General features: G+C 35.3%; 1 protein-coding gene across 1 annotated transcript; it reads right to left on the bottom strand.

Moving 5' to 3' along the window:
• Nucleotides 1–60: 60 nt before the first annotated feature.
• On the bottom strand, nt 61–8,093 carry LOC149735503 (4-galactosyl-N-acetylglucosaminide 3-alpha-L-fucosyltransferase FUT6-like). Its single transcript, XM_089877695.1, has 7 exons — nt 7,918–8,093; nt 4,468–4,806; nt 3,636–3,835; nt 3,103–3,219; nt 1,835–1,986; nt 1,309–1,496; nt 61–786 (listed from the first exon to the last, which is right to left on the bottom strand). Exons 2-7 carry the CDS (start codon nt 4,765–4,767, stop codon nt 193–195), a joined length of 1,551 nt encoding a protein of 516 aa, XP_089733821.1. The 5' UTR covers nt 4,768–4,806; nt 7,918–8,093; the 3' UTR covers nt 61–192.
• Nucleotides 8,094–8,981: the final 888 nt, after the last annotated feature.

Below are 8,981 nucleotides of genomic sequence, written 5' to 3'. Positions count from 1 at the left end.
AGAGCTTTACTGCATGTTAGACACGCATTTCACCCGGTTAAGTTTAAAATAATGAGAATCTGAAATGAGGTTTGGTATATTTTACCATGTGTAATGCGTGTAATAGAGAACATTTAGCCGCGTATATAAGCTTTACAAGGCCACATAAAAAAAATATATATATAAAAAGGCGCGTTTACAAATGCCATAACTTTACACAGTGCGTTTAAAATCACGTGATACAACATGCTGGTTTGGAGACGAACGCTTAAACTTTTTATACCTTCGCCAGCCAAGTACGAATAACAGCAACACAAACAGCACAGTGTAAAATCTTTGGTACGTAAGGAACTTATAATAATATTCCTTGTGTATCAACATTTTAGTAACAATAGCATGTACAATTTCGCTGAACCGCCTTGGTGCTAGACATTCTTTAGTTTCTTCAAGAAACCACCAATCAAATAACGAGTTTACTATTCTAGTCGGCCGTCTACCGGTTTCTTTTTCCACCGCGTCATCATGATGCAGCATATAGCACAACTGGCAAAATCCTGTGACGTCATAATTTAATATGTCGCCTCTTTTGCGCTTTAAAGTTGGAGGCGGCTGGTTTCTCCATTGAAAGTACTTAATATATTCGCTGGTGTGTCGTTCGAGGTATAGAATATGCTTCACCAATGCTTTGGGTGAGGAGTAGTCTTCTACAAATATAAAGGACCCTGCAGGAAGAAGTGTTTCCACATCTGAACGAAGGGGGCCCCAGATTACAGGTACTACTCCTGAACGAAGTGCATTCCACCAAATCTGTTTGTAGTGCCGAAGTGTTTTGATTATGGAAAGTATAAGAATATAGCACACGTTAATATGTTGTACTACTGCACCATGTACCAATGTAGTGCATCAACTACTTTGTTCGGAATAGGTAGATTAACATATTATAGGGTGGGGTCAGATGGGACACTGTATTATTCTATTTTCTCGTCCTATTTTGTAGTAAACCATAAACATTCACAGAATTTTAAAACCGTTTCCTCACAACTTCTACAAATCGGTGTTAATTGTTTAAAACACGATTAGGATATTTGGATATTATGTGCTAAAGGTGGGGTAACCGTAAGGTAGGATACTGTTAGCAATAGCAACTAAATCTTGTCGTTCTTCAGCGTGTTTCGACAATTTATAACGCTCTTAGAGATTCGCACGACTATGGTTATACAATTCTGTAAACATTATTTGTTATGCCTGGTAGCAACAACAGTATAATCATAACCATAAGCACACATATATATAGTACCGTGGGGGAAGACTTATTTTACGATTATTTACCTTTTCCGTCATATAGTCCCTGCAATGATATGAATTCTCCAACGAAAAATAAAACTTATATTCCGATAAGACTTCAGGAAGGTCCGTCCATCCGCCTGGCAAACGATGCCCCAAACAACCGCCGAATATTTCAACTGGAAGTCCTGCTTCTAACAGCTGTAACATCATTTGTAATCGAAATCCAGCACCTGTAAAGAACTTAGTCAACGAACTGCCACTGTTGGTATTATTTTATAGGTTTAAGGCCCAAAATACATATTTCCTGATTGTATTTTACTGTATAGTCAGAAGGGGGGAGATGGGACATCTTCAGTACATATTATCAAAATATCCTGATCGTGTTTTAAATAATTATCCACGGTATATGGAAAACAAAGGAATACAGTTGATTCTTTGATTCTTTGAATGTTCTTTGTTTACAACCAAATGGGACATGGAAATAGGACGAAAAGATGTCCCATCTTTCCCCCCCCACTACTATAGATTAGTTACAGTATAGCCTATATTTTTGAAGTGCATAATCTACCTTTTGTGTACATGCAATTGCCGGCAGCCCAAGCAATTAACTTCGTTTTGCTTGCAAGCAAGAGATCAACGTTTTTAAGTTGTTGGTTTTTCTGTATAGCTTGGTTAACTTCCCATAAAGTTGAATACGGAAAGTAAACGTCTGAGTCTCTTCTGTAGGAAATGAAATACATTGGTAATATTTCATACACGTTTAGTAACTAATCTTTTGTGGTGTATAAGTTGGTATAATACTGTGATACCGTTAGCATACAATATTTTTAACAAATAACAACGCTGTTTTAAAATCTTGATAATACGGTTATTAAGTTCTGTAAATATCAATTTACTACAAATAGGATAACATTTTTCTAACATTCTTCTCCATTGAATCGTTGTTTCAGTATGTGTACATGACCTGTTTACCAACAGATCCATTACGTGACGCATCGTCGCTTAATATAAAAAGCTCTACGCCGCTGTAAATTAGCGCAAAGTTGCTCTGCAATTTGTTTCAGGGCTTTGTTTCTTTAGTACTTTGCCTTTGAAAGGGAGCCTGACAAACGATTAAGTGTTTTGTATTTTGAAAGCAGGTTTGTGAGTATCATATTGCATTTAGTTTATAGTTGATAATTCGCATTCGTTTCTGTTCCATTTGTGAGCAATATGTAAAGGATATTACGAGCATTGGAACCATTCATAAAAAGGTAAGATTTAATGTCAATTTATAATCTGTACACATTGTATAAGTCATTTTTATTAATAAAGTAAATCTTGTTATTACTGGAAAAATACGAATCGTCAAACGAAAGTGGTTCGAATGTCACCTTTTCGTTCTAACAACAGTCGTTACAGCACGTGCGTTCTTTTTTATATAAATATACGACTAACCAAGCAGAAGCGCGGAAGAAAATAATTAGGTCAACGTAATACTATAGCATGTACTTTATAGTTAGTGTAAATCAAGCCTGATAACTCGTAAGCTGGCACGGCGTCGAAAATTATTTAAACAATAAATGAAGAATTGTAACCTGCTTTTCCTCGCGTAGCTGGAAAACGACATTCGTTATAACAGCACGGGTGTTCTGTTTTTTACACCTCGTGCCAACTTACGAGTTACCATGAATGCAACTGTGTGGGGATTGTTTTTTCGGATTTAAAACGAACTGTAACGATCTGTTATCAGGTGATAATAGTTAAGATACATAAAAACGTAATATATACAGTTCTTTCCCAAAGGTTCATAACAATTTACTTAGTCAATATAATTACAAACTGACTTTTTCTCACCTGTACGTCATAGTCATGTTAAATTCTTTGTCGAAATATTTGAGATGACCGATATCATTGTTATACATAGTTTGTGGCGATTCTTGGTTCGTCCAGACATAAAGTTGGTTTGTAGAACTGCAAATTAAATGATGTCATTAAGTAATATTTAGTGCTAAATGTCTTTAATGAATAAATGACGCTTATTTACCCTCGCATGGTGGGCAACGATGGTCATAATACCACGAATGTTTTGTTTCATACACCTTTTCCCGCTTACGAAGTACTAACGTATGCAACTTTACGGGTGATTGTGTTTTAAATATTTTTTTCATGTATATGACTGACACTTTAGACAACCCGGTAGGGTTAATGGATTAGAGAAATCTTCGTTCCTTTTTATTTTTACTTGTCTAAAGACACACCGCTAATACTGCTGATATCAGCATCGAGCCTCGCACCCGAAGCCTCTGGACCATAGGCGCGCTATAACCATACTGTGCCAAAGCACCCGGCAGATTACTAAATACTGAACATGGCACACAAATTCTAACCTTCGCGGTCGCATGGGCTGTTTTTTCCGCATTCCACTGAAATGATAAACAACTGCTGCTGCTTCGCTCCGTCGGCTTGTGTTATAATTAACTTCACAATTCCCGCATTTTTCTGTATCGAGAAACATTCCCGATTCGTTACCCCCAATAAACGCTTGTATTGCCGGATCGTCCAGCAGAATAAATTTCTTTTCCAAAACCTAAAATATTACGAATAATTCAAATTTATTACATTTGCTGCAACGCTATTTTTTATTGACTTCTCTTGCATGCTGCTATAAAATTACAAAATACCTCATTAAACTAAATGTACGTATATACTAAAAAAAAACTTTAATTACATTGTATAATGCGGCAAGAGAGGAATTTTCATTCACATTTCGCGCCCTAAAGAAAGAATATTTAAAGCGTTCAAAACCTAATTCTTTAAAACATGATCAAAATATTCGGATATTAAGTCTTAGAGGTATTCCGTCTTCCCCCACCCTACTATATAACCGTATAGCTTCACGGTTCTTCAAAACAAACATTATTTAAAACACGACTAGAAATAATTTAGGTTCTAACTGTATCCCATCTCACCTCAAATTGCTATGCATGTATAAGTATAGTAGGGTGTGGGGAAGATGGGACGCCTTTTCAATCTATTTTCTCCTCCAATTTTGTAGTAAACAAACCTTCAACGATTTTTTATAAAACTTTATCCTCACGGCTCCCATAGATCGTTATATTTGGTTAATAACGAAACGGTATATGGCAGTTTTACCTTATAACAAACATTAATTTAAGACCCCTTAACATATAACATAGTCGTATAATAATATAATCTCACTTTCTGATCAACAATTTCTTTTAATTTCGCTTTGTTGCTCAGAGCTGTTGTTTCCATGGGGTACAAGCGGTCATCTTTAGTGGCTTTTTCTTCATAGTTCGGCATACGCCCATCAATCGACCAATCATCATATTGAGGCCACTTCCACCACGGTGTTTTATTATCAGGGTAATGCTTTATACTGCTGAAGTATATCCGGTAGTTCGCAAGATAGACGAAGAGGTAAAACATAAACCAAACGTCGAACCATCGAATAACAAAGTTTAGGGCTTTATTAAAACAAGCCGGCAAATGTACCATCTTATTTTTGTTTCACCCAGGCGGTAATTTACATCTTAACTGCAAAACACATTTTACATGTTATAGTAGGGTGGGGGAAGATGGGACACCTTTTCATTCTATTTTCCCGTCCAATTTGGTAGTAAACAAAAAACGTTTACAGAATTATAAAACCATATTCCTACGACTCCCAAAGACTGTTGTTAATTGTTTAAAACATGATCAGAATATTTTGCTATTATGTGTCAAAGGTGTCCCATCTTCCCCCACCATACTATAATTATAAATATAGTAGTGTAGGGCAAGATGAGACATGTTTCCATACCATTTTTGCTCCCTTTCTTTTCCAATTTGGTAGGTAACAAAGAATTTTTATACAGAATAATATGACCGCAACCAAGCTATTCTAAAAGAGCGTTGTTAAATGTTCAAAACAAAAACAGTAAATTAGAAATTTAGGTGTTATCTCATCTTACCCCACAATAATATACTAAACTTTACATTATGTTGTAGGGAACAGTAAGTAGCACTGTTTGAACAGTTTATAGATAAAAAGGCCTATACAAACTTATTGATACGTATTATATACGTAACGGCTATGTGCCCTATTCATGCAACCCAGTAATATAGCTAAGACTGTGTGCTTTCTTTAAGCTGTAGAATCCCTGTATTGTAGTCTGAACAATAACACCGTACCGTTACTACAGCGTTCTGCTCTGATTACATTGAAAAAGAGTCACCTAAACGTTATGCTTTGTTTTGAAAATAACGTAATCAAACACCGATAAACAATTACTATTTTACATAAAAGTGTAATTTTCACCTAAATTCAAGTTACTCAAACAAATCACCCTGCCTTAACAATTTCACGTGTTGCGTCTGAGTAAGCAACGAACTGAACCGTACCAAACGCGAAACAATTTCAAACGTTATCCGTTTCCGCTGGTGATTTTAAACTGTATTTTCTAGGCTTGACGTTGGTGTTTCAAAGCTGTGCTCTTTTTCTAGGTCGAAATGTAAAATTTAAATTAAACTTAACCGTCGCGAAGTATGAAGCTGTACAAATAGACTGTCAAAACTTATAACCGAACAGAACACCCAACGAAAATCCTCACCACCTCAACTCCTAGATGAGTCAATTGTTACGACACAATGGTGTTTGCGCAGAACCAAACCACAATGGACGAAAGGTCCCCTTTTGTAAGCAATCTCTTCCGTGTTTTGTTCACCAGCACGCCGTCCCTCATAAACACAACACGCAATAAAATATATGACCACTAGTCTAAGTCTAGGCAGTTTGGGCCAGATTTATAAATTATTTCGGTTTATTTTTATTGTTGATAAATACCATTCACACGAACATATGCTGTACTGTGGGGTAGGATGAATACCGTTAGCACCGAACTCCTATATTTCGCACTAGTGACTAATTAATAGTCTTTTGTAATCTTTGCGTATAAGATAGAGGGGTATTGCTACAACCTTACTAAACAGAACTTAACTTCGTTTCCTTAACTAAACTTAGTGCACAACTGTTCAGTTTACTATGCAAATTTACTTTAACCATGCAAACATTTAGGTGTTCATTCTATATAGTAGGGTGCGGCAAGATGGTACACCTCATAGTAAACAAAGAACATTCAAAGTATTTTAAAACCATATCCTCACGACTCTGAAAGAGCGTTATTATTTGTTTAAAATACGATTACTGTATTTGGTTAATATGTGCTAAAGGTGCCTCATCTTCACCCCCAACGCTCCTACCCTACTATATACAGTTGTTTTCAGTTAACGATAGTAACTTTCTTACCGTGTACCTATTTTAGCAATAGCACAATATTTTCTACTTTAGGACTGCGAAAATATGCGCTACTGCAGAGACAGTTTTAAAAGTAACACACTCAACAAATGTAAACAAAAACAGGCTAAGTTAGTAATACCATTATTCACTGTCACAAATTTCCGCATATTTCTGCACGTATTTACAAAGTGAAATAAATATGTTCCATGTTATCCATTTTATCACTATTGTCTCAATGGAATGTCAGTGATAAAATAAATCGTATAACTGAGTAAAAGGGTTATGGATTTTATTGGCCCTTTTTGAATGTTTGATTGAAATTTTAATACCGAGTCTTTTGAAATGGCCACTCCTATATAAATGGCACTGATAAGAGCGATGGTCAATATAGACATTTGTTCAACTATCTGTGTGTCTTGATAGGCTCGCGTATGAATAACAAAAGATTCTTTTTTAATATTAGTTTCTTTGTTTGACACGGAAGTATTTTATATGGTTGTTCACTGCAATATCAACAATCTTATTTTAACATCTCCATACGATGCCTAATATTTTTTAATTCGTCATTAATTTAAAAGTGCAGGCTGGTTTTAGCCATCGCAACAACATACAAATTTACTTGAAGATTTAAGCACACTTTTTCTATCATTGTAGGTAATGAGCGCTTGTTAAAACCCTGTGATCTCTAATGTAACGTATAGAGACGTGTTTAAAATGGTAGAATACTTCCGTATTGCTTTCTGTTAAGGAACTAAAAAAACAGACTACGCACCATAAGGTAGTGCATATGGTGCACAGTATTAGACTAGTGTTATATAGTTGGTTGGAGTTATATAAACACGTTTTCATTCTTTTACAATCTTACATCGTTCCATCTGGTGGTAAACAAAGAATATTTATAGAATTGTACAACTGTATCTTCGCGACTCTAAAATGAGCGTTCTAAATTGTTCAAAATACGATTTAGGAAATATAAGATTTAGCTGCTAAAAGTATTATATTCCATCTTACCCAACATTACTATGTCCCGCCGCTGCTTTCCATATACGCTTTTAACATTTGGCGTTTGGTGGTTTTGTCATTATTTTCCGTATTTTTCTTTGTTTAATATTTCTGCGACTTTGGTTACCGTATAACTGACAAACTAAAGTTGCGGTATATTACATACAAAACTTTAAGTAAGATTGTATAGAGAGTATCGTATAGGGTAAGATTAGATATTTTAACACATTATATTAAAACATCCTGATCGTTTTTTAAACAATGGTCTATTGAAGTCGTTAAGATACGATTTTATAATTTTTTGAATGCTATTCTTTTTTACTACTTAATTGAAAGAGAAATTAGAATAGTGTTCCATCTTGCCTCACCTTACTATATTGATTACGAACCAGTAGAGTTGCTGAACTGCTCTTAGTTGTTTACAAAGCCTATTTCATTTTGTTCTCAAACTGCAACAAAAGTATGCTCTCAATTTATCAACGCTTCCGTTGGAACATATGTTTCAGTAAAGCCCATGTCGTCTCAATGTTTATCACATACGATAACGACCTATTTTATTGTTCTATAAAAATTGATTCTCAATACAATCTGCCAATAATTGACTATACTGAAATATATTGTTGTTATAAATACGCGCCGCGTAAAAATCGGCACAACTCAGAACTCTTCTGCTGAGGTATACAGGTATTTACTTTCGGTATAACATGAAGTAAGCGAAGACTCCTACATTTCTTCGGCATATGTCACAAACTAACTTCTGATCATTCATTACACTATCTACCATATAGTATTTCTTTTCACGATCCTGAAGTATTTCCTTATAAAGATTTGAGACCCTTCTTTCCAGTACAGTACCGCCTATAGCTAAGGTTCTTTGTACACAACCACGCGAAAGCATCCGATAAATTACTCATATCCTAAAGTGTGCACATAGATTTCATACAGTTCCCTTTGTTCTTGTTGTCTTTGTTTGCAACAACCGTTTCCGCATTACTAAAACCTCGTGCCTACTCAAATCAAAGCACTACATATTGATAGACTTTGAAACGAATGTTTAGATTTTAAACCGCGAACAATTAGCAAAAATTCACCATTTAATTCTGACATTTTTATCAAGAGCGGGACTTTTCTCTATTGCAACTTGCCAATTGCCGACACATTTTTTAATTTGACCGATTCAATTATCGAAATTTGTTGTTCTTGCAGTACTATAAAAAAAACTGACGATAGCTTATATTTGGCAAAGAATATAATCTACTCCCTTCCACAAGTAAGAAGGGGATCGGACGCTTTTTTAATTCCATATTTTCTCATCCCGTTTGGTAGTAAACAAACAACATTCAGAGAATATAAAACCGTATTTCTACGACTCCCACGGACCGTCGTTAATTGTTTAAAACACGATGAGGATATTTAGATCTGTGCTAAAAGT

The sequence above is a fragment of the Ciona robusta genome, chromosome 5, assembly GCF_009617815.1.
Source record: "Ciona robusta chromosome 5, ASM961781v2".
NCBI lineage: Eukaryota > Metazoa > Chordata > Ascidiacea > Phlebobranchia > Cionidae > Ciona > Ciona robusta.
This window is presented reverse-complemented; position numbering and strand designations above follow the sequence as displayed.